Raw genomic sequence first — 25,738 nt, 5'->3', positions numbered from 1 at the left:
TATAGGGTTGACTTGCCTATATCAAAGAGTTTTATAGTTAACAAAAGGAATGAAATCTGAATTGTACTTTTCCACATTCCCAAAAACACTTTGACTATTGAAAGGCAGTAAGTAGCCTTTATAAAAAGGCATTTGGTAAAAATCTGTAGTTCTGGATAATTTTATAAAGGGGAAGGGGCAGAGGGAAAGGAAGAGAGAATCTAGCAAGCTTCCCACCCAGTGTGGAGTCTGATGTAGGGCTTGATCTCACCACCCTGAGATCATGACCCAAGCCAAAATCAAGAGTGGGACATTTAACTGACTGAACCACCCAGGCACCCCAGTATGATAACTTTGATAACTTTAAGTGTAAAGTTTAAAAATTGATGCATGCAGGTACTACTGAAAATTACAACTAAAACTATTTATGAAATAGGTATTTTCAGTTAGCAAAAGAAATTTAGGTTGAAATGTTAGTATATCATTTATTATTAATTTGCACTGTATTTTAGGTCGTTTATTATCTGTGAGTAATTCGTACTATGATTGTTAATGCAAATAGCCATTTGAGGTGATTTTTAGATGTTTTTACATTTTGTATATATTTTTAGATGCTAACGTATTTTTTTTTTTATAATCCAAAATACCAATAAAATTACTTACATTTCACAGTAGAGATGGGAGTTGGGGATGGGAGAAGGACTAGAAAGTAAAATAATATAAGGACAACCAGTGGTTAAAGGCTATGATTATCTACTCCTCCTCAATAATACAGTTTTTATGCATTTATATATGCATGTTTTAAGATATTGGAGAAATGCTATTTAGGGGAAATTAACTGTAATTTAAAAACTCCCCTTAAATATCTGCAAACAGTTGGTTTCAGAAATCTAAGCCATAGCTAGAACTATTTATACTATTTGATTTTTTTAAAAATTTTATTTATTTATTCATGAGAGAGAGAGGGAGAGACACAGGCAACGGGAGAAGCAGGCTCCATGCAGGGAGACTTGATCCCGGGTCTCCAGGATCAGGCCCTGGGTTGAAGGCGATGCTAAACCGCTGAGCCACCCGGGCTGCCCTACTATTTGAATATTAAGTTAACCTTTTCATTTAGTTAAAAAGAGCAGAAATTTGGTTTCATCCAGAGTCACCAAGGCCAATTTTGTTAAAATATGAAGTAATGCATGTAAAGTGCTTAGAACAGTGACTGACAACTAGCAAGTCTTCAGTGACGGTTTACTCTGTACCATAACAAAGCAAATCGATTTGGAACAGCGAGGTTCTTTAGATTCAATCATCTCACCAGCTTCCTTCCCTTCTTTTCTTGATTCTCAGTCTTACCCCTCCTCTTCCAGTCGAATGGCCCTGTATTCTCATCTCTGTTTTATTCAACCCAAACATTCTCACATACTGTGTAATTTTGAATTACTGTGTGTTTCTAAGAAATTTACTTATAGCCTCAACTTCTTTGGGAATACCTCACTTCCATGAAAACTTGGCTTTCCTTAATCACTACTTCTCTTTGGGAAGGCCTTTGAATGAAGGGAGTATATTCTAATGCATTCTCTAACATGGGTAAGAAAGTGAGGTTATCATTCTGCTAAGTTTCTTATTACTACCACCATATCATAGTTCTGCAGTTAGCCAGTAAAAAGTTCTATTTTTATTCATTTTAAACTTTTTTATTGTGACAAAATACACACAATTTACCATTTTAATAATTTTAATGTGCAATGTAGAGGGATTAAGTACATTCACATTGTCAGTCAGCCATCACCATTGTCCACCTCCAGAATTTTTTCATGTTTGGAAACTGCACTGTTCGCACCCATTCTAATTTGTCTATGAATTTGACTATTTTAGATACCTTTGAGTGGAATCATGTAATATTTACTCTTTTGTTTCTGACATACTTCACTTAGCGTTATGTTTTCAGGATTCATCCCACGTTGTAGCATGTTTCAGAATCTCATTCCTTTTTAAGGCTAAATATTTCATTGTATTTATAATATTTTGTTTATTCTCCAAATGTTGATGGACATTTGAGTTGTTACCCCTTCTTGTCTATTGTAGAAAAATGCTATGAATATTGAGGTACAAATAATCTCTTTAAGGCTCTGCTCTCATTTCTTTTTTAAAGGTTTTATTTATTCATGAGAGACACACAGAGAGAGACAGAGACATAGGTGGAGGGAGAAGCAGGCTCCCTCTGGGGATCCTGATACGGGACTCAACCCCAGGACCCTGGGATCACGACTTGAGCCAAAGGCAGGTGCTTAACCATTGAACCGGCCGGTGCCCCTCTGCTTTCAGTTCTTTGGGGTATATACCCATAAGTGGAATTGTTGGATCCTATAGTATTTTATATTTAATTTTTTTGTTAAATTTTTACCAATTTTCTTTTTAAGAAGAGAGTTTTTGTTTTTTGCGATTTCTTTTGAAAGAGAGCACACCCAAGTGGGTGGTAGGAGAGGCTATGTGGAAAGGGGCAGAGCAGAGGGAGAGGGGGAGAGAATCTTAAGCAGGCTTCATGTTCAGCGGGAATCCCAAAGTGAGGCTTGATCTTAAGACCCTGAGATCATGACCTGAGCCAAAATCAAGATCAAATGCTTAACTGACTCAGCCACCCAGGCACCCCAGATTTTTACCAATTTTCATTTGGTAATTTTATGTTTACTCTACTGTTTTCCATAGTTGGTATGCCATTGTACATTTCCATCACCAGTGCGCAAGGGTTCTGATTTTTCCACACCCCACCAACTTTTTTTTTTTTTTAATAAGAGCCGACCTCTATTAGGTGTGAAGTGGTGTAGCACTTTGTAGTTTTGATTTACATTTTCTTTAATAATTAGTAATGTTAAACATTTTTTCATAGCTTATTGGCTGTGTATCTTCTTTGAAGAAATGTCTAAGATTTTTGACCATTTTTGAATTGGGTTGGTGTTTATTGAGTTGTAGGCATTGTTCAGATATTCTGCAAACCTTATCAGATCTATGATTTGCATATATTTTGTACTATTTTTCATGTTGCCTTTTCACTTGCTTGATAGAGCCCTTTTTTATTTATTCCTGTCTTATTCCATTGATGACCTGACATGTTTCAGGAAATTCTTATACAAGAATAGGTTCAAGGTGAGAGTAGCAGAAAACTAAGAATACAGTAGAAGGAAAGAAAAAAGATTTGGTAATGAAATAAATTGAAATCACAGGAAGAAGAAATCAGTGTGGGGACACTCCATGAATATAGATCAAAATTTTTTTTTAAAGATTTTATTTATTTTTAAGATTTTATTTATTCATGACAGACACAGAAGCAGAGACAGAAGCAGGCTCCTTGTGGGAGAGGCTGATGTGGGACTTGATCCCAGGATTCTGGGATCACGACCTGAGCCGAAGGCAGATGCTCAACCACTAAGCCACCAGGTGCCCCTAAAAGATTTTATTTATTCAAGATAGAGCACAGGAGGACAAGGGGCAGAGGAAGGGGGACAAGTAGACTCCCCATGGAGCGCAGAGCCTGACTCAGGGTTCAATCCCAGGACCATGAGATCATGACCTGAGCTGAAGTCAGACATTTAACCAACTGAGCCACCCAGTGGCTCGAATATAGATAGAATTTTAAAAAATGAAATGTCTGACATAGAAGATTACAAATAGCTTTTAAGACACAACCTTGAATGATAGATTTTTTTCAAAGAAAACAGCAGATAGGTAAATATTAACATACACATCAGAGAAAAAAACTTACTAGACCAGGAAAAAAATTAAGCTAAATGAATAAAAAGAGGCTGATTTGAAGATATTTCCCAGTAAGTGTTAAAATTTAAAGAACAAGTATAGACTTCTTTATGCATTTCAAATAAGATGAAGACAGAACAAAAATCAAGTTAACCTTAGATTTCTCCTCTGTAGATAATAGAACAATGTTTAAGAGGTTTAATAGATACAGTGGGGCAAAGAATTTAATGCTTAAACAACATGGTCACATGTAAAGGGAGCGTGAAGTTATGTTCAGACCTGTAAGAATTTATAAAATATTCTTCCCCAGGATCTTTCCCCATTTTTTTTTTTTTTAAGTTTTTAAAGATGATTTCTGGGTCAGAAAAGTGGATCAGAATTAAAACACAGGAATTTGTGTGTTTAAAAAAGGAAATATATACTGACACAAAATCTCTAAGACTTTGTACAATAAGGTAAATTGCAGAACGATACAGTGTAACCATTTCTGTGTTTAAAGGAAAAAAACTCTGGAAGACATCAACAGATATGAATATATAAAAGAAAGCAGATTGTTAGCCTTGTCTGTGTCTGGTGAAGTGTAATGGAAGCAAATGGGAACTTTGCACTTTTGTTCTTTTGTTCTTTATGATTTTATGTTTATGCTTTTGTGAAGAGTGTTGATATGTTGCATGATTTCTTTATAAAGACAGAGTTAATTATTCTGAAAAACCAGATAATGGTTTAAGAATGTAGAAAGCAGGGATGCTTGGGTGGCTTAGTGGTTAAGTGCCTGCCTTTGGCCCAGGGTGTGATCCTGGAGTCCTAGGATCGAGTCCTACGTCATTCAGGCCCCCTGCATGGAGCCTGCTTCTCTCTCTCTGCCTATGTCTCTGCCTCTCTCTCTCTCTCTCTCTCTCTCTCTCTCTTTCTGTCTTTCATGAATAAATAAATCTTTAAAAAAAATGTAGAAAGCAGAGATGCCTGGGTGGCTCAGCAGTTAAGCATGTCGGCCTTTGGCTCAGGGCATGATCCTGGAGTAGCGGGCCCACATCGGGCTCCCTGCATGGAGCCTGCTTCTCCCTCTGCCTATGTCTCTGCCTCTCTCTCTCTCTCTCTCTGTCTCATGAATAAACAAATAAAGTCTTTTTTAAAAAATGTAGAAAGCAAAGATAACCACTAGTTTAATTATAAACAGAGTATCTACTAATGTAACCTGTACAACAGGAAACATATAGTAAGAAAACAAAAGTCAACTCTGAAAGGTCAAAAGTCTTTTCTTTAAAAGCAGAGGTATGAGAACCCCAAAGACATGCTACTTAAAAGAGATCTACTTGAAATAAAATTATTCTTTACTGGGATCCCTGGGTGGCGCAGCGGTTTGGCGCCTGCCTTTGGCCCAGGGCGCGATCCTGGAGACCCGGGATCGAATCCCACATCGGGCTCCCGGTGCATGGAGCCTGCTTCTCCCTCTGCCTGTGTCTCTGCCTCTCTGTCTCTCTCTGTGTGACTATCATGAATAAATAAATAAAATCTTAAAAAAAAAAAAAAATTATTCTTTACTAAAAATAGATTATATAAGCCAATCCAAATTTAAAAAAAACAGAAAGCAAAATTTCTAGTAATTTTAGAAACATTACCTTGGGAGAGAAAGCTATTTAACTTACTTAGTTTAATGTAGGCTCCATGCCCAGAGTAGAGCCCAGTATGGACTTGAACTCACGACCCCAAGATCAAGACCTGAGCTGAAATCACGGGTTGGATGCTTACCTGACTGAGACATCGTGGTGCCCCCATAATAGATTTTTCCCCCATAATAGATTTTTGATAAAAAGTAGAGGCAGTAACAAAGATGTAAAAATGTTTTTGTGATTCATAAACCAAGAATAAATAGGAGAAATTGAGGCACATTTTTACCAGAGTATTATCAATATTTGGACAATGAAAATATCAGTAATTTCATTTTCTACAAATATATCAATTTTTAAATGTCAACAGAGCATTTACAAAATATGCTATAATCTTAAAACATAACCAAAAATAAAAACCAAGCAGAAAATACAACAAATAAGATTTTACAGACCTAAAAATACTAAGATCCCATGATCTCAAGATACTGTACCTTGGTTGTAAACGGCTAGTACCTCCCCTTATGATTAGCTCCTAAGATGCTGGAAGAACTGAGGGAGGGATACTTTTTTGGTTTGTTGAATTGGTAGGTGGTTTATGGTAGAAGTTAATTCAAGCATCTCTGTGGGAGTATAAAATAGGAAACCAATTGTTGGAATTCTGTTCTTGTTAACATGTTTCCCCCTCCCTCCCGTAATTTCATTGTCTTAAATAGTACCTCACCCTCCATTTACTGTATATCAGATCTCTATTCTAGTCCTCTAGAATAAAATCCTGGGCCAGTCTTTGCTTAAACCTTACTACTTTGGAGAAACTTGGAAAATCAGGTAGAGACTGCTCTGCCTCTTCCTGTTCATACTCACTTGTCTGGTGATTTACAATTGTAATCTAAGTAGTATTTCCCCCCAAAAAGAAGCTCCGAGGGCAGTGATTTTAGGTTAATGCCTGAGTCTTCACCCAAGGCCTAGTCTGCTTTCTGCCATTCCTACCACTGAATATATTGTTCATTGCTGGACAAGTTTGGTTGATAATGCCAGGAAAAAAATTAACTCCTGAAATAACAGAAACACTGGAGAAACACAACTATTTCAAAGAAAAACAATGTAGATAGAGGGTATCAGAGTCCAACAGAAGCAAAAATATTAGGACAGATTAATAAATTTAGCTTAATGAAATCATAAGAGAAGGGAAAGTGTTACAAATGAGAACATGGACCAGAGACAACCAAGCAGAAAGTTTAGGTGTGAAACATACAATAAAATAAAAAACACAATAGATGAGAAATAGCAGGAATGGTAGAGCTAGGGAATGAGTAAATAATTGGAAAGCCATATTTAGAAAATACCTTGAAAAAGGAAAGGACAAATAGGGAAAAAAAAAATTTTAAGGCAGTATGAGAATGAAAATAGAAATGCTGACATTCAGATAATAAGCTGCTCAAACAAGAGGGAAATTTGGAGAAGAGAGAAAATATTTGAAAAAGTAATTGAGATCAGTTTGTTAACTGACCTCAGACTTAAAAGGCCAAAGAGCACCAAAAAAAGAATAAAGAAAACTTGACTACACATGCTAACCTGAAATTTAAGAATATGAAAGACCAAGAAATTGTAAAAGCCTACAGAAAGAAGCAGCAGCACATAAAAGAACAAATATGAGCTTAACTGTTTTTTGGCAGGGGGCATATTTTTCAACAGCAACACTGGGTATAAGAAACTATGGAATCCTATTTTCAAAGTTGATAGAAAAGGTCTTAAACTTAGAATTTAATATCTAGCGAAACTATCATTGAAATAAGAGTAGATAATACCCTCAGGCATTATTAAAGTCCTCCGAAGATTTTTATTAAAAGGCGCACATTGAAAATAGTTTTGAATGAAGTGCTTAACCAAAAAGGTAAGGTAAAATAAAGGATGCTGCAAGACATTCGTGATTATTTACCTTGGTAGAGTTGATTATTATCTGTATAATAAATATACCCTTAGTAACTAAGAAAGGTCTAGTTAATACCAACCTTGATGGGTTGGCAGAGGATGCAAGATCAAAGGATATGAGAGCATATTAAAATTATTAGAAGATTGTATTTTGGATATCAAAAATTTAAAGAGTGTTAAAAATAAAGTAGGATAAACTGAAATGTAAGATTAAGATAGTAGAAATAGGGCCAAATACATCAATAAACATAATGAATCTAATCTAAGTGAACCAAAACTCGTTAAGAAAATAACTGATTGGAATAAATCAGTTGGAATACCTTCTAGAATACAAATATACTTAAAGCATAAGAACACAGGAAGGTTGAAAATAGTATTTTTTAAAAATGCTAACCAAAATAAAATTATTATTGCTACACTAATAAAAATAAGACAAAGCATTATTAGGGATGGTGAGGGTTGTTAATATAGATAAAGATATAGCATATCAAGAAGGCATAGCAATTTTGAACATGCATGAACCTGACAAAATACATGAAACAAAAAGTGGTAGATTCAAAGATTCTATTCAGTATCTGAATTGAGAAATTGTTAAAGCTGTGGAGAAATTTTTTTTTTAAGGATTTGTTTGTTTTAGAAAGCATGAGTGGGAGGGGGGTGAGAGAGAATCTCCAGCAGAGTCTATCCATGCTGAGTGCGGAGCCCAAAGTGGGACTCTTGTCTCATGACCCTGAGATCATGATCCAATCCAAAACCAAGAGTCAGATGCTTAACCAACAGCGCCACCCAGGCACCTTAAAATGGCAGAGAAATTTATAATTTATAAATTCTTTATTTAAACAGAGATTTCAATGTAAAAATCAAAAACAGCAAGTTAGTCCAGTTAACATATCAGGTTCTTTGTTCAGTAACTGGGAAATATTGTTCTCAGGCACACATGGATATTTACAAAATTCATTTGTACTAGGACATAAAGGTTCAGATAAAATTTAAATAGCTATTGTAAAGTGATCTCTAATTACAGGTAATTTAGAAGTTACTAACAAAATGAGTTTTTAAAGTACTATATATATATATATTTGGAAATAAAAATCACACTACCTGAGTAACTTGAGTTAAAAAAAAAACCCAGAAATTATAAATACTTGGAAAGAATGATAATGGATATATTCCAGAAATACATAAATTCAAGAGAAGGTATATTAGAAAAGAAAACCTGTCAGTATGCAAGGTGTACTTTTCCATCTTAAGTTAGAAAAAGGAACAACAGAATAAATCATGAAAATAGGGATACCAGTCATAACATACAAAGCTGAAAGTTGCCTGTTTTGGAAGAAATAACAAAATGAATCTCCAGAAAAGACTGATCAAGAAGATAAAATTACAAGAGAAAATGACATAATTGCCAGTAGAGATTAAATCATTAGTGAATATTTTATGCCAACAATTCTAAAAACTAGGTGAAATGGGAGAAGTTGCTGTAAAAATTATAATTTAAAGGGTGCCTAGCTGACTCAGTTCGTAGAACATGTGACTCTTGATCTTGGGGTTGTAAGTTCAAGCCCCACGTTGGGTGTAGAGATTACTTTTTTCAAAAACAACAATCTTAAAAAAAACTGACTTAAAAAGAAACAAAAAGCTTGAAAGTCCTCTTATTGTTAAATGTAGATCTGTAGATCTGTCTCCTCAGGCCAGGGAAGCCAGGGAAGCAAAAGCAAAAATACACTGTTGTGTCTTCATCAAAATAGAAAGCTTCTGTACAGCAAAGGAGACAGCAAAACTAAAAGATAACCTACTGAATGGGAGAAGATAGGTGCAAATGACATACCTGATAAAGGTTAGTATCCAAAGTATTTAACTTAAACAACTGAACACAAAAAACCACAAATAATCCAGTTTAAGAATGAGTAGAAGACATGAACAGACATTTCTTCAAAGAAGACAGAGATGGCCAACAGACCTATGAAAAGATAATCAGCATCACAACATCAGGGAAATGCAAATCAAAACTGAGATAGCACCTCACACCTGTCAGAATGGCTAAAATCAAAAACAATTATTGGCAAGGATGTGGAGAAAAAGGAACTGTCATGCGCTGTTGGTGGGAATGCAGACTTGGTGCAGCCACTGTGAAAAGCAGTATGTTCAGAAAATTAAACATAGAACTACCACATGATCTAGTAATTTCAGTACTGGATATTTACCCAAAGCATATGAACACATGGATGGATGCAAATGTATAGGTGCATCCCTGTGTTCATAGCAGCATTGTCTAAAATAGCCAAATTATGGAAGCAGGCCCAAGTGTCTGTTGACAGATGAGTGAATAAAGAAGATGTGGCATATATACAATGGAATATAACTCAGCCATAAAAAAGAAGGAAATTTTGCCATTTGCAAAAACATGGAGCTAGAGAGTATAAAGCAAAATAAGTCAGAGAAGGACAAATACCATATGATTTCACTCAAATGTGAATGTAAAAAAAAATGAACAAATTAAAAAGACAAACTGAAAAAAAGACTTGAAACCAGATCTGGTTAAATCAGACTCAAGAAACATGACAGGGCACTTGGGTGGCTCAGTCAGCTAAGCGTCTACCTTTGGCTCAGGTCACGATCCCAGGGTCCTGGGATCAAGTTCTGAATCCGGCTCCTTGCTCTGTGTGGAGTGTGCTTCTCCCAATTACCCACCCTCCCCTTGTGATCTTTCTCTTTCTCATGCTCTACTCTCTCTCAAGTTAATAAATAAAATCTTAAAAAAAAACAAAAAAGAGACAGATGGTAGTTCTAAAATGATGAGTGCCATGTTGAGAATATCTTGCTTTAAGGAGTTCAGAAGGGCCATTTGTTTTTCTTTTCCACTGTGGTCTCTAAGATTTCTAGAGATAGAATTGTTGAATTACCTCCTTAAAGATAGTGCTCCTTTTGAAGTGGTTCGGTCAGGCTTAAAGAAATGTGATAGTTTTTATCTCTTTAAAACATGTAAGAATATATGAGATAATAAGATTTTTTTCTTTTATATAACTATTTCCTTCCTTTGATCAAAGCAATTGCTTGTAAACTAGGAGCTTTGCCATCGTTTTTGTTAAAAACAAAAGCAAAGTACACAAGGTATATTGCCGTCATAGTATTGTGTCAACTACTTTTTAAGGTATATCCTCCAGGTATTCCATATAATGAAATGTTTGTTGCTTAGCTTTTGCCTTTCAGGAAAATTTGAATAGAAAATATTCTTTTCTTTTATGTTAGAGTGTACTAAATTTTCATAAATTAAGCAACAACAAATTTTTATGCTATTGCTTTTGTTTTTTAGTCCAAAGACAACCTGGGCACAATATGTGTTTCTTATTGAAACATCAGAGATTGTGATAGGGCTATAGCAGGAGAAATTGAAAAGAGGGATAGCCTAGGGAGACATTATGATTCAAGAGAGAAAGCCTCTAGTTTTCTGACATCCTTCTGGCTCTTGGTCCAAAGGCAGTATTTGTTGTATTCTGAAGCCAAACGTAAAATGATATTCACCTATTTTAAATTATTAGTGATTTCCTTTCAAAGTATAAACAAGAATTTTGAAAATTCTATAATTTTTTTTTCTCTATAATTTTTTTAGAAAAAGAATTTTTATTTGGAAATTACTTTTTTTTACATTTAGTTATTCTATGTTTACTAGCACATGTTACAAATACTCTGAAAATTGGAATACATCTATTGTATAATTCAAATTTTGTGTTTACAATTATTATTCCTCTTAGAGTTAAATGCCTTTCTATTTAAATCTGTATAAATTTTGGGGAAGATTTATAAAGTGGTTAGAAAAAGAGAGCTGTGCTTTAGATAATATTGATGACTTGTTTAGGAAACAGTACCACTGGAGCGCCCTTTGAGTACTGTGAAACAACAGCAGAGAAAATGGATTGAAGATTTGAACAAGCAAATAGAAGATGATCGGCAAAGAAAAATAGAGGAAAAAATTACATCTTCAAAGGTAACTTGACAAATTTATGTGGATGATATAAAGGGAAAAAATAATTTTAGAATCTTTAATTATAAACCTAAAAGTATCCTAAAACTATTTGATAAGACTAGACTAGTATTCAGATCATTTCACATTTGCTCTTGTAAACCTTTTATTGAATGTATTTTAGTAAGTGATTTTGCATAGCTCTTTAAAACTACCTTTTTAGGAATTTCCTAATTCTATGAATTTCTCATATTCTCCACATTAGTGTCTAAGTATATGGAATCAGTAAAGAATGTAGTTCCATTCATTTTTATGATGCTAACTCTGTTGGCAACTTTTAAAAATCATGTTTGATTGTCGTTTTAGGACTTTATACATGAGAACAATTGGAAAAATTCTTAGTAATTCTTGTTTATCATGATTAGGGTGAGGAACATGACAGATGGGCAATGCATTTTGATTCATTAAAGAACTATCCTGCTTCTCAGTCTCAACTGTCCTCTCGGTCAATACACAACCAACCAGAGTACTTCTGTGTCTCTCCGGACACTCAGGAACTGTCTGATATCAGCAATGTTTATACACCAACGACTGGAAGCCAGGTTGAACCTTCAGAGGAGGAGCATATAGCAAAACCTGTTAGAGATATGGCTATGGCAAATAGTCAGAAAACAAAGTAAGTTTATTTTTCAGTACTAATTCTTAAGAAAGTGTGCTTTTATGAAAAGGACTGTCATCATATTTATAATATGTCTTACTTGATTGTAAGTTTGGTATTTTTCTTTAAAGTGAAATGACTAGTGGATATATCTGGAAAAAATGATTTAGCATCCTGTTAAATCTACCTTTTGGGGATTTTGAATAGCTAAAATGTCTGTCTTGCCAGCTTTCTCCGTTCTATGACTGCTCTCCTGGATCCAGCTCAGATTGAAGAACGTGACAGGCGACGACAAAAACAGTTAGAACATCAGGTATTACATTGTAAAACACTGTTCTTTGCTTTAATAAGTAATAGTCATGGCCAGTGGATACCTAAATAAATGGAAATAAAAATTTCAATATAAATGTACAGCATAGGCACTGTCCAGTTCTGTGATGAATCTGATTCTTACTGAAGCTTACATTTACATTAAGATTATATTCATTTTGAGAACCAGACAGTATCACATAGTATAGCCAGCCACCTGCCTTCCAGAAGAGTAGGTCTTTAATATAGAAGTCGTATATGTGAAATGGTACTAAAAATCTTAAGTTAGTATTGTTTATTTTTTTCTTTGGTTTAGTTCTGAGTTCTGTTCAGGATGAGAATTCGTTCTTTTAAGGGAACTATATAGGGCATTGAAGTAGAATTCTGATTGCGAAATCTAGCAGATAAGAGAAGAAAGGACTAAGATTAAAATTCTCTCCTAATTTTAGTCTTTAACACTAAAGGAACTTAAGATTCTGAATAATTCTTTAAAACCTCTGATACATGGAGAATTTGGTTTAATTAATATTGCTACTCTTAATCAGCCAAGTGAATTATAGAACATATATTATTCTCTGCACTGTGCTAAGCACTGAGATTTTTTTTTCTTCAGTTTTCAGATTAGTTTTAACAGTCCTCTGGGGTTAAAGAAAAAGCATATAGAATCTGACAGATGAGATATGGGACTAATACATTGGAAATTTGACATTTTAACTTTACTTATATATGTAGTACTATATTATATATTATCTGATATTGATAAACTTATTTTAGAAATACAAATAAATGTTAAAATGGATTGTTTAAATTTATGGCAATGCTTTTTGTGATTTATGATTTATGACTAGAAAGCCATCACTGCTCAGGTAGAAGAGAAACGCAGGAAGAAGCAGCTGGAAGAACAGCAAAGAAAGAAGGAAGAACAAGAAGAGGAGCGTCGCTTAGCGAGGGAACGAGAAGAGATGCAGAAACAGTATGAAGAAGACATACTTAAGCAAAAACAAAAGGAAGTAAGTACATATTAAAATTTTTTTATTGAAATACATATAGTTAACACAGTGTTACCTTAGTTTGAGGTGTACAACAACATAGTGATTCAAGGGTCCTATATATTCTATGTTCACAAGCGTTCCTTACACACTATTACAGTACCATTGACTGTATTCCCTATGCTGTTGCTTTCATCCCTATGACTTATTCATTTCATAACTGGAAGCCTGTACCTCCCACTCCCTTTCACCTGTTTACTAACCCTCTCTCCCCCACTACCAGTTTGTGGGTCATTTTTGTGCTGGTTTGATTTTTTTGTTTGGCTTTCCATTTTATCTTTTTAGATCCCACCTGTCAGTGACTTCATATGGTATTTGTCTTTCCCATCTGACTTATTTCATTCAGCATAATACTCTCTAAATCCATTCATGTTATTGCAAATGGCAAGATTTCCTTCTTTTATGGCTAAATAATACTGTACTTTTTGTATATACCACATCTTTATCCATTCATCTACTGATGGATACTTGGGTGGCTTCCATATCTTGGCTATTATAAATAATGCTGGAGTAAACATAGGGGTACATATATCTTTTGTTTCCTTTGGGTAAATATTCAATAGTGGAATTACTGTGACGTATGATAGTTCTACTTTTAATTTTTTGAGGAAAGTCCATACTATTTTCCACAGTGGTTATACTGATTTCCATTCCCACCAGCAGTACATGAGGGTTCCCTTTTCTCTGCATCCTCAACGAACACTTGTTATTTCTTGACTTTTTGGTATTAACTATTCTCATTAGGGTAAGATGATATAGTTATGGTTTTGATTTGAATTTTCCTGATTAGTGATGTTGAGTGTCTTTCCCTGTGCCTGGTAGCTATCTGTATGCTTTGGAAAGCTGTTTGTTTGGGTCCTTTGCCCTTTTTTAAAAATCAAATTATTTTGGGGTTGGGGGGGGCACCAGAGTGATTTAATCAGTGAAGAGTCTTACTCTTGATTTCAGCTCAGGTCATGTTCATCAGATCAGGAGACCAAGCCCAGTGTGGAGCCTACTTAAGATCCCTCCCCTACATTACCCCTCCCCACATGCACAAGTAAAGGTGCTCTCAAAAAAAAAAAAAAAAAAGACATTATTTGGGGTTTTGATGTTGAGTTGTACTAGTTCTTTGTATATTTTGGATGTTAACTCCTTTTCATATATATTGTTTGTAGATATCTTCTCCCATTCAGTAATTTGCCATTTTGTTTTGTGGATGGTTTCCTTGTTGTACAGATACTTTTTTATTTTGATGTAGTTCCAACAGTTTGTTTTTGCTTTTATTTCTCTTGCCTGAAGAGACACATCTAGAAAAATGTTGCTAAGGCCAATGTTTAAGAAGTTACTGCCTGTTTTCTTTAAGGAATTTTATGGTTTTAGGTCTCACAGTTTAGATCCATAATCCATTTTCAGTTTATTTTTTTGTGTATGGTAGAAGAAAGTGGTCAGTTTAATTCTTGTGTGTATAACTGTCCAGTTTTCCCAGCACTATTTATTGAAGAGACTTTTTCCCATTGCATATTCTTGCCTCCTTTGTCGTAGATTCATTGACCAGGTAAGCATGGTTTTATTTTTGGGCTCTCTATCCTTTTCTGTTGATCTGTTTTGTACCATTATTATACTTTGATTACTACAGCTTGAAATGTGAGATTGTGGTATCTTCAGCTTTGTATCTGCTTCCTCAAAATTGGTTTGGCTATTTGGGGCCTTTTATGTTTCCATACAAATTTTAAGATTATTTGTTTTAGTTCTATGGAAAATACTATTGGTATTTTGATAGGGATTGCATTCAATCTGTAGATTGCTTGGAGTAGAATGGACATTTTAAGTGTTAATTCTTCCTATCCACGAATATGGCAGTATTTATATTATTAATAACATAGAGTAAAAATGGATGTATTTTTAAAGGAAAAGTAATCAGATGTTGAACATTTGCAGTTATTTTGAAATTTTGAAGGTATATGCAAAAACACTGAAGTTTTGCATTAAAAAGTTATAAATGTGGTATGCCTGGGTGGCTCAGTGGTTGAGCATCTGCCTTCAGCTCAGGGCATGATGCCAGATGGAGTCCTGTATCAGGCTTCCTGCAGGGAGCCTGCTTCTCCTTCTGCCTATGTCTCTGCCTTCTCTCTGTGTCTCTCATGAATAAATAAATCTTTTTTTTTTTTTTTTTTTTTTTAAGTTATGAACGTAAAGGAGAAGCTGGAGAAGGTTTAATTATTTCAAGAGATCGGTTCACCGTGCCATATTGCTTTGGTGGTTTTCTCTGCTGAGAAGGGTCAATACAATGGAATACAAAAGTTATCCATGTGCTTCATTTTGAAATGTTTTCTAAGCAGTGATTATTAAAAATATTCTAGGGATCCCTGGGTGGCGCAGCGGTTTGGCGCCTGCCTTTGGCCCAGGGCGCGATCCTGGAGATCCGGGATCGAATCCCACATCGGGCTCCCGGTGCATGGAGCCTGCTTCTCCCTCTGCCTGTGTCTCTGCCTCTCTCTCTATCTCTCTGTGACTATCATAAATAAATAAAAAAAAATTAAAAAAAAAAAAAAAAAAGATTTAAAAAAAAAAAATAAAAATATTCTATATGTGTTGAAATGATTGGCCTTTCTGTCTGTATTCATTAGTGAACAGGGGCATATGTTTGCAGTGATTGGCTGGGATTAATGATACATTTTATTGCTGTGTTAGAGGTTTCCTGTGTGCTAATATATAAGAGCCTTTTTAAAAAGAGTAGATACTTGGTTACCTAGGAGAACATCTCTATTAAGTGGTGTAGACATCATAGATATAATTGTGTCAGGTGCCATGTGTGAATTGACCTCACGTGAGCAAATCCTACAATGACGTTTGATTGCCAAGGATTTGTGAGATTTAGGGGTAGAGCAATGACCATTTCCCCTGGCTCTGGGAGATGGGGCCCAGAGCATGCATTTTCTTGCTTTCATTCCATACTTAGCTGATGAAGCAGCGATAGTCTGGGATCTAAGTTCATTATGTTGAATTGGCTTGAGCCAACTACTCCTTTGAAATAACTATAGATCTGAAAAAAATAAAAGGATCATTTGTTTGAATTGAAGGAAATGGCCTTAACATTGTGTTTTACATCTTAATGATATATTTTTAATCTTAATGGAGTTCTGATGGAATTGAACCTGGTTTTAGAAACTTTGAAAACTTTATTACTATAAACTTCAGTGGGTAAAGGAGTTCTTATATTTGTGGTCTAATATAGCTGGAGAAAATGATACTAAAGTGTAAGTTACAAAAGGGAGAAACTTTGCTGTGTTGTTTTCCAGTATCTTGAATAGTACCTGGCCCCTAGGAGGAGCTTGTCTGCTCAGAATAGTTAAGTAGCCTGGGTGGCTCAGGGGTTGAGTGTCTGCCTTTGGCTCAGGGCGTGATCCTGGGTCCTGGGATCAAGTCCAGCATCGGGCTCCCTGTGAGGAGCCTGCTTTTCCCTAAGTCTCTGCCTCTCTCTCTGTGTCTCTCATGAATAAATAAATAAAATCTTAAAAAAAAATTTTTTTTTGTTCATAACAATGTTTAATAATTTTGTGTACTTCAATATTAATAGGAAATCATGACTCTCAAGACAAATGAATTGTTCCAGACAATGCAGAGAGCACAGGAGCTAGCACAGAGACTGAAACAAGAACAGAGAATACGAGAATTGGCTCAGAAGGGACATGATACGTCTGGATTGATTAAAAATCTTGGTGGTAAGCACTTTGCTAGAATTTCTTTTTTTTTTTTTTTTTCTTTTTTTTTTTTTTAGAATTTCACTTATAATATCTTTTGAAGATGACTTTAACTGCCTATTTTAAATACTTTTAATACATTTATTAACATTTTTTTAAGGAATTTCAGACCTTGAACTAATGTAACTTTATATTGCTTATTTTATTTGGGAGATTGCCTTAAGAGCAGAACTAAATAATGTTACACTTTCCAATAATCTTTTATGATATAGGAAAGATGTTAGGGTTTGAAGCTGACAGCCAAGAAAGAATTCTTGAGATGTCTTTGGTGCAAAAAGGTGGTTTTATTAAAGCATGGAGAGGGGACCCATGGGCAGAAAGAGCTTCACTGTGGTCATGAGGTAGTGACCCATTATATACTTTCTTTTTTCTTTTTCTTTTTAACCCATTATATACTTTCAGGTTGGGAGGAGGTTAGAGAGAATGTAAGTCTCTAAGGAATTTTGGAGGCAAGGTTTCCAGGACCTTGTGGGGGCTAGCTTTTGTTAGGAAAAGGTCATTTATTACTGTCTAATAAAACCTTCATTTTATTAGGGACCCTTCAAATGTATATTGGTGGGTTATATGCTTGGGGGATGATTGTTAACATGTATCAAGTAGACTTACAGGATTCTGGGGGCTAAGATTGCCGTTTGCCTTTAGCAAAGTGTCAGCATCCAGGCAGTTGAGTTCCTAGAGGAATGTCACTGCCTGTTTCAGGGACTGGTCAGTGGGCTGTAAGTAGCAAGGAAATTTAATAATTTTTTTCTGCCTTTGTTTTCCATATCATTTTACATAGATTTCCTGATGTTTTGCTCATAGTAGGTAAAATGTATACTTTTTTACCCAATTTTTTTGGTGAAATCTATGTAGTGATCTCTCTATATTCGATAAGGGAGAAAAATGCAGGTCACTTTTTGTAAGAAACTTTGGGATAGTCCTTTTACATTTTCATTGCACTGTTCACACATACTGATTGCACCAAGTCTTGTGCATATTAGGTTGCTGCTACACATATTTTCTGTTAATCTTCCTGAACTGTCATTATTTGGGTAATATATTTCTCTTGTCAGTTGATGATAAAAGTGGAATATGCTACATCTACTAACAACCTTTCAAATTTAGGATATGGCTTGGATGATGTCAGTGGTAAAATGAATACATGTATTAATTCTACAACCTCTCCCAAAAAGGATACTGCTGTACAAACAGGTATTTAAAACTTGTGATTTGGTTTAAAATTTACTTAAAATTAATGTCACAGTTAGAATTAAGCTCAATTTAGAATTGAGCTCCTGATTAAAAATGAAAGGAGTTGGCATGTCTGGGTGGCTCATTTGTTTGAGAGTCTGCCTTCAGGCTCAGGTCATGATCCCAGAATCCTGGGATTGAACCCTGCATCAGGCTCCCTGCTTAGCGGGGAGCCTGCCTCTGCCACTCCCCCTGCTTGTGTGCTTTGTCTTAAAAAATGAAAGGAATTCAAAGTTTTCAATAAGAATTAGAAAATAAAAGAATGTCATGGGTTTTAATTTCTCTGTAACAGCTTTATTGAGGTATAATTCACATAGCATAAAATTAACCCTTTTAAAGGATACAGTGCAGTGTTTTTTATTTTTTTTTTAAGATTAATTTATTCATTAGAGACACATAGAGAGGCAGAGACAAAGGTAGAGGGAGAAGCAGGCTCCCTGCAGGGAGCTTGGTGCAGGACTCAATCCCAGGACCCTAGATCATGACCTGAGCCAAAGGTAGCTGCTCATCCACTGAGCCCCTTAGGTGTCCCTCAAGTTTTTTTTTTTTTTTTTAAGATTTTATTTATTTATTCACAAGAGACACGGCGGGAGAGAGAGGCAGAGACACAAGCAGAGGGAGAAGCAGGCTCCATGCAGGGAGCCTGATATGGGACTCGATCCCGGAACTCCAGGATCATGCCCTGGGCCCAAGGCAGGTGGTAAACCGTTGAGCCACCCAGGGATCCCTGCCCGTCAAGTTTTTATTTAAATTTTTATTAACATATGTGGTGAAAATGTTTCAGGTGTAGATAGAATATAGTGACTCATCACTTAGTAAAATACCCAGTGCATACACAAGTGCCTGTTAATACCAATACCCATTTAGCCCCCCCCCCCCGCCCCCCCCCGCGCCCACTTCCCTCCATCACCCATCAATTTGTTCTCTCTAGTTAAGAGTCCCTTAGGGTTTGCTTCCCATTCTTTTTTCCCCCTTTCCCTATCTTCATGTGTTTTGTTTTTTAAATTGCGCAGAAGAATGAAATCACATGGTATTTGTCTTTTCTGACTGACCTACTTCACTTAGCATAATACCTTCTAGTTCCACCCATATTGTTGCAAATAGCAAGATTTCATTCTTTTTGATGGCTGAGTGATATTCCGTCTCTTTATCCATTCGTCTGTCAGTCCATGGACATTTGGGCTCTTACCATATTTTAGCTATTGTTGATAATGCTGCTGTAAACATCATCGTTCGTGTGCCCCTTGAATCAGTATTTTTGTGTCCTTTGGTAAATATCTAGTAGTGCAACTGCTGGGTTGGAGAACAGTTTTACTTTTACCTTTTTGAGGAACCCCCATACTGGTTTCCAGAGTGATTACATCAGTTTGCATTCCCAGCAACAGTGTAAGAGGTTTCCCCTTTCTCCACATCCTTTGACAACATCTGTTGTTTCCTGTGCTGTTAATTTTAGCCATTCTGACAAGTGTGAGATGATACCTCATCATGATTTTGATTTGTATTTCCCTGATAATGAGTGATGTTGAGCATCTTTTCATGTGTCTATTAGCCAATCTGTATGTCTTCTTTAGAAAAATGTTGTCTTCTGCTCATTTCTTAACTGGATGACTTATTTTTTGGGTTTTGAATTCGTTATGTCCTTTATAGAGTTTGGATACTGACCCTTTTTCAGATCTGTCATTTGCACAGATCTTCTCCCATCCTTTAGGTTGTCTTGTAGTTTTGTTGATCATTTCCTTTACTGTGCAGAAGCTTTTTATTTTGATGAAGTCCCATTAGTTCATTTTCGCTTTTGTTTCCCTTGCCGTTTCTAGAGACGTGTCTAATACGAAGTTGCTACGGCTGAGGTCAAAGAGGTTTCTGCCTGTGTTTTCCTCTAGGATTTTAATGGTTTCTTGTCTCACATTTACGTCTTTCATTCATTTTGAATTTATTTCTGTGGATGGTATAAAAAAGTGGTCTAGTTCATTCTTTTGTATGTTGCTGTCCAGTTTTCCCAACGCCATTTGTTGAATAGATTAGTTGACCATATAGTTGTGTGACCATTTCTGAGTTCTCTGTTCCACTGATCTGTGTGTCTGTTTTTGTGCCAGTACCATACTATCTTGATTACTACAACTTTGTGATATAGCTTGAAGTCCAGAATTGTGATGCCTCCAACTTTGCTTTGCTTTTTTTTTCAAGATTGTTTTGGCTATTTGGTGTCTTCTGTGGTTCCATACGAATTTTAGGATTGTTCTAGTTCTGTGAAAAATGCTAGTGGTATTTCGATCGAGATTGCATTAAATGTATGGATTGCTTTGGGTAATACATTGTAATAGTATTTGTCTCTCAGTCCATGAGCGTGGAATGTTTTTACATTTCTTTGTGTTGTCTCTAATTTCTTTTCTGTGTTTTATAATTTTCAGAGTACAGATCTTTTACCTCTTTGGTTAGGTTTATTCTTAGGTATCTTAAGCTGTTTGGTGCAATTATAAATGGGATTCAGTCCTTCGTTTTTCTTTATGATGCTTCATTACTGTTGTATAGAAATGCAGCTGATTTCTATATATTGATTTTTTTCATCCTGTAACTTTGCTGAATTTATCATTTCTAGCAGTTTGGTGTGGAGTCTTTTTGGTTTTCTTTTATGGGGTGGTTTTCTATGTAGAGTATCATGTCATCTGTAATAGAGAAAGTTTGACTTCTTCCTTGCCAATTTGGATGTCTTTTATTTTTTTGTTGTCTGATTACTGAGGCTAGGACTTCTAGTACTATGTTAAATAGCAGTGATGAGTGGATGTCCCCCTCTTGTTCCTGACTGTAAAGGAAAGCTCTCCGTTTTTTCCCCATTGAGGATGATAGTAGCTCTGAGTTTAGTTTATGGCCTTTATGATGTTGAGGAATGTTCCATTTATCTCTACTTTGTTGAGGGTTTTTATTAAGAATGGATGCTGTATTTTGTCAAATGCTTTTTCTGCATCTATTTAGAGGATCATATGGTTCTTATCCTTTCTTTTATTACTGTGGTGTATTATGTTGATTTGCAAATATTGAAATATCCTTTCAGCCCATGAATAAATCCCACTTGATTGTGGTGAATAATTCTTTTAGTGTCCTGTTGGATTTGATTTGCTAGTATCTTGTTGAGAATTTTCACATCCATGTTCACTCATCAGGGATATTGGCCTATAATTATTAGTGGGGATCTTCTTTTGTTTGTTTTTTAAGATTTTATTTATTTATTCATGAGAAACACAGGCAGAGACACAGGCCAAGGGAGAAGCAGGCTTCATACAGGGAGCCTGATGTGGGACTTGATCCCGGGACTTCAGTATCATGCCCTGAGCTGAAGGCAGACACTTAACCGCTGAGCCACCCAGGCATCCCTCCATTTCTGTTTTTATTGTTTGTTGGGACCTGATTTTTTATTACTGATTCAGTTTCTTTGCTGGTTATGGGTCTGTTAAAATTTTTTTCTTCCTGTTTCAGTTTTGGTAGTTTGTAAGTTTCTAAGAATTTATCCATTTCTTCCAGATTGCCCATTTTGTTGGCATATAAGATTTCATAATAGTCTCTTAACTAGGGCATCTGAGTGGCTCAGTGTTTGAGCATCTGCCTTTGGTTCAGATTGTGATTCTGGGGTCCTGGGATTGAGTCCCACACAGGACTTCCTGCATGGAGCCTGCTTCTCCCTCTGCCTATGTCTCTGCCTCTCTCTCTTACGAATAAATAAAATCTTAAAGAAAAAAAACCAAACTTAATAATCTCTTATAATTGTATTTCTGTGGTGTTGTGATTCTTCCCTCTTTTGAGTCCTTTCTCCATTTTGATAAAGCTGGTTAGGGATTTATCAATTGTATTAATTCTTTCAAAGAAACATGTCATTAATCTGTTCTATTGGTATTTTTGTTTCTGTACCATTTATTTCTGCTGTAATCTTTATTTCCTTTCTTCTGCTGGCTTAGACATTGCTGTTCCTTTTCTAGCTCCTTTAGGTGTAAGGTTAGGTTGTGTATTTAAGACTTTTCTTGCTTCTTGAGGTATGCCTTTATTGCAGTATACTTCCCTTTTAGGACCACCTTGCTATATCCCAGGGGTTTTGGACTGTCATGTTTTCATTTTGATTTGCGTCCATGCATTTTTTAAATTTCTTAAGAGTTTCCTGATTAACCTCATTCTTCAGTAGGATATTCTTTGTTCTCTGTGCATTTGTGGTCTTTCCAAATTTTTTGTGGTTGACTTCAGGGTTGTAGCATTGTGGTCTGAAAATATGCGTGGTATGATCTCCGTCTTTTTGTATTTGTTGAAGGCCATTGTGACCCAGTATGCGATCTATTCTGGAGAATGTTCCATGTTCACTCAAAAAGGATGTATTCTGATGCTTTAGGGTGATACTCATGTTCATAGCAGTATTAGTCACAATAACTAAAAGGTGGAATCGATCCAAATGTCCCTACAGATGAATGGATAAACAAACTGTGGTATACACCTACAGTGGTATATTACTCACTCAGCCTCAAAAAGGGAGGAATTAGGACACAAGCTATACAAATACATGAACGAACTTCGAGGACATTATCCTAAGAGGAAAACAAGCCTGTCCTAAAAAGACAATGTATGATTCCACTGATAAGGTACTTAGTCAAACTCATAGAAACAACTTGTTTTGAAAACCAAAAACTATGTAAATGCTTTTGAAAAAAAATAGTTAAAATAATAAATTTTGTGTTTTACAACAATTGAAATTTAATCCTCTGAAAATTTTTCTTTAGATGACTTAAATACAGGAATGTTCACCATTGCAGAATCATGCTGTGGATCAATAATAGAGAGGGAAATTCTAAATTGCTCATCTCCTGAGATTCCTGCAGAATTTAATGATCAGTTTAAGAAAGACAAACAGGAACTAATCAATCAGGATAAAGCAGCCAACTTAGAAAAAGAAAACAGTTGGTATAATGATCAGTATGAGTTTGCAAGGACAGAGAAAAAACATATGAAGAAGTGTCCTCAAAGGCCTGATTGGAATATAAATAAGCCACTCAAAAGGTATATTCCGGCATCAGAAAAGTACCCTAAACAGCTTCAAAAGCAGAGAGAAGAAAAAAAAGTAAGAAGGCAGATGGAACTGCTTAATTTGGTAGAAAGAAATAATCCTGGACATCTCTCTCAAAATAATAGAGGGACTTCACCAGTTCTTCCTTCATCTCAAGAAGCTGAAGCAGGGTTCAGGTGGCATCTAATCAGAAAGGTAACTCTTCTGTCTTAAAGTATGTATTGATGTTTCTAGATGAAAATAGTTCCCCACATGCTTATTTTGACAAGACTGTTCTGGATCTAAGCAAGAATTTAAGAAATTTGCTTTCATTTGTACCAGGCATTTGTCATGGGCAAATCCATCATGCTGTTGCTTTTGTAAGTCAAGTTTTATAGGAACACATCCAGGCTCATCCTTTTATGAATTGTCTGTGTCTGCTTAGAGTAGTTCCAAGAGACCACCACGTAGCCCACAAAGCCAAAAGTATTTACTATTGGGTCCTTACAGCAAGACTTGACACTTAATACCATTAATCTCTACAGGGTTTCATTATTCAAATAGCCATTTAAAACTCATTTGTATTTCATATAGACAGGATAATTTTACAAGGTCAGGAATTACTGCATTGGTTCCCTGGGACTGAAAAAAATAACAATCTCTTTATTTCAAAAAGTTCTTAAATATTTGTGGGGACATACGGCAGTACTATTACTTCTCTCTGCATTTATCTGCCTTTTAGGAGGAACCTCTGAAAAGTGATTCTTTCAGCAAGGAAAGGTATGTTATGGATTGGATTGATTGCATAGCTACTTAGTGCTGTGTGGTAAAAAAGTACAAAATCTTTGCTCAGACCATAGGTAAGATCAAAGCATGTATATACATGAAGTCAGTTACAGTAAACTGTAGGGACTTTGAGGTGAGATACAGAAGTTTAAGGGAAGTGTGGCTAGCATTTATCTACAATTTGAAGACCCAGTTAGGACTGGGCCTAAGCATCTAGGTAGCAGTGTAGGGGAGGTATTGTCTGCAGACTTAGACAAGATAGTGTTGACTTGGGGTGACTGGGTGGCTCAATAAAGTGACTCTTGGTTTCACCTCATGTCATGATCTCGGTCGGGGTCATGGGATTGATCCCCATGTCAGGCTCTGTGCTTAGTCTGCTTGGGACAATTCTCTGCTCCTTCCTCCTTCCCGTTAAAATAGTTTGGACTTTCTACTTATGTCAGTAGTAGAACAGACATTCTACTTGGATCAGGAAGTTATGAAAAAATGACTAGTAGGGATGAGAAATTTTATTCCATGCCTTTGTGCATGAACCAGGTGGTTTAGAGTTGTGTTGCAATGTGGCTCTACAAAGAAGTTTGGTTCACTTGGTAAGTACATTATTTAGGCTTAAATCAGCCCAGCTAGTGTTGATCCTCATTTTTCCTCTGTACTGCATATATCCTTGCCAAGTAAAAATTCATCCTATTCTGTTGCCATTTTAGGAAAACTGTCATAGAACTCACTTCTATACCTAGTATTCTTAAAAATGCTACATGTAGAATAAATTAGAAATGTGATTAAAGAGTAGATGTGCTTAAAGCTTCTTAGTAGTTAATTGTGCTTTTTTGGGAAAAAAAAACAGGTCTCAGTCACCACTGGAACTGGTGAAAAACAGAACACAACAAACTCAGACACTAAAAAACAGAGAGAATCTGATCTTAGGAGACAGTCAGACAGAAACATCAGCTGGAGCTTCTGAACCATTCCATTTTATCCCCTATGTCCGAACCAATGAGATTTATCATCTTGATCCAGATGCACCACTGTCCAGGCCTTTAACCCAGGATCTTCAGTACCAGAATCCACATGGTAAGCACCCTCCCCCCAAACAGTAGCTAGGAGGAGTAGAATCTCTCTTCCGGGGTCCGTTACTAAATTTTTAATTGAATATTAACTTAAATTTTGCTTGGTATTGGTACTTTCTTAATGAATCCTAATACTTACCACTTTCATCTGTCTTCAGACTGTGACCAAGAACAATGGCAGCTATTTGAATCTGATGTCAGGGACCCACTTCTCAATCCTAACTTGGTGAAAAACAGGGATCGACAGCAAGCAATCCTTAAGGGACTATCAGAACTGAGACAGGTAGGCTTTAAGTGTGAATAACCTTAGCTGTCCATCAGCCATATACAGCAGATATTAGCAGGACTACTGGGTTACATGATGTTTAAAAATTCCCTTGTATATTAATATTGAAATAAAACAGGAGTTGATTCACATTGCCATCTTAAATATTCCAGTATGAAACCATGAGACAGTTCAAATATTAAGACAGTTTTATTAAGTGGGAAAAAAAAACCATACATTTGAAAAGTAAAACATTATCATAAGGCCCTAAAATGAACGGCAGAAAATATACAATTATGCTTTAATAAATTCTTAGTGATGCAGTTCACTTTTTTTTTTTTTAATTGAATGTGTTGGCAGTGTTCAGAACAGAATCCCAAAGAAAAATACCCAT

General features: G+C 35.8%; 1 protein-coding gene across 39 annotated transcripts in view; it reads left to right on the top strand.

Annotated features, from left to right (window-relative positions):
* CCDC66 (coiled-coil domain containing 66) overlaps nt 1-25,738 on the top strand; it is a 44,340-nt gene that overhangs the window by 17,533 nt on the left and 1,069 nt on the right. For 26 of the 39 annotated variants that reach the window (XM_072720692.1, XM_072720694.1, XM_072720714.1 and 23 more), the window contains 10 exons: nt 11,116-11,244; nt 11,646-11,896; nt 12,107-12,191; nt 13,036-13,197; nt 16,796-16,940; nt 18,084-18,170; nt 22,964-23,442; nt 23,969-24,006; nt 24,857-25,083; nt 25,238-25,362. In XM_072720692.1, the coding sequence (XP_072576793.1) occupies nt 11,116-11,244; nt 11,646-11,896; nt 12,107-12,191; nt 13,036-13,197; nt 16,796-16,940; nt 18,084-18,170; nt 22,964-23,442; nt 23,969-24,006; nt 24,857-25,083; nt 25,238-25,362 (1,728 nt within the window). Of the gene's footprint in view, nt 1-11,115; nt 11,245-11,645; nt 11,897-12,106; nt 12,192-13,035; nt 13,198-16,795; nt 16,941-18,083; nt 18,171-22,963; nt 23,443-23,968; nt 24,480-24,856; nt 25,084-25,237; nt 25,363-25,738 lie in introns of those variants that run through there. The other 13 variants (XM_072720719.1, XM_025986107.2, XM_072720690.1 and 10 more) reach the window with 3 other exon arrangements.

Source organism: Vulpes vulpes, chromosome 9 (assembly GCF_048418805.1).
Source record: "Vulpes vulpes isolate BD-2025 chromosome 9, VulVul3, whole genome shotgun sequence".
NCBI classification, from domain to species: domain Eukaryota; kingdom Metazoa; phylum Chordata; class Mammalia; order Carnivora; family Canidae; genus Vulpes; species Vulpes vulpes.
Note: the sequence above shows the minus strand (reverse complement) of the source record. Positions and strands in the feature narration are given on the sequence as shown.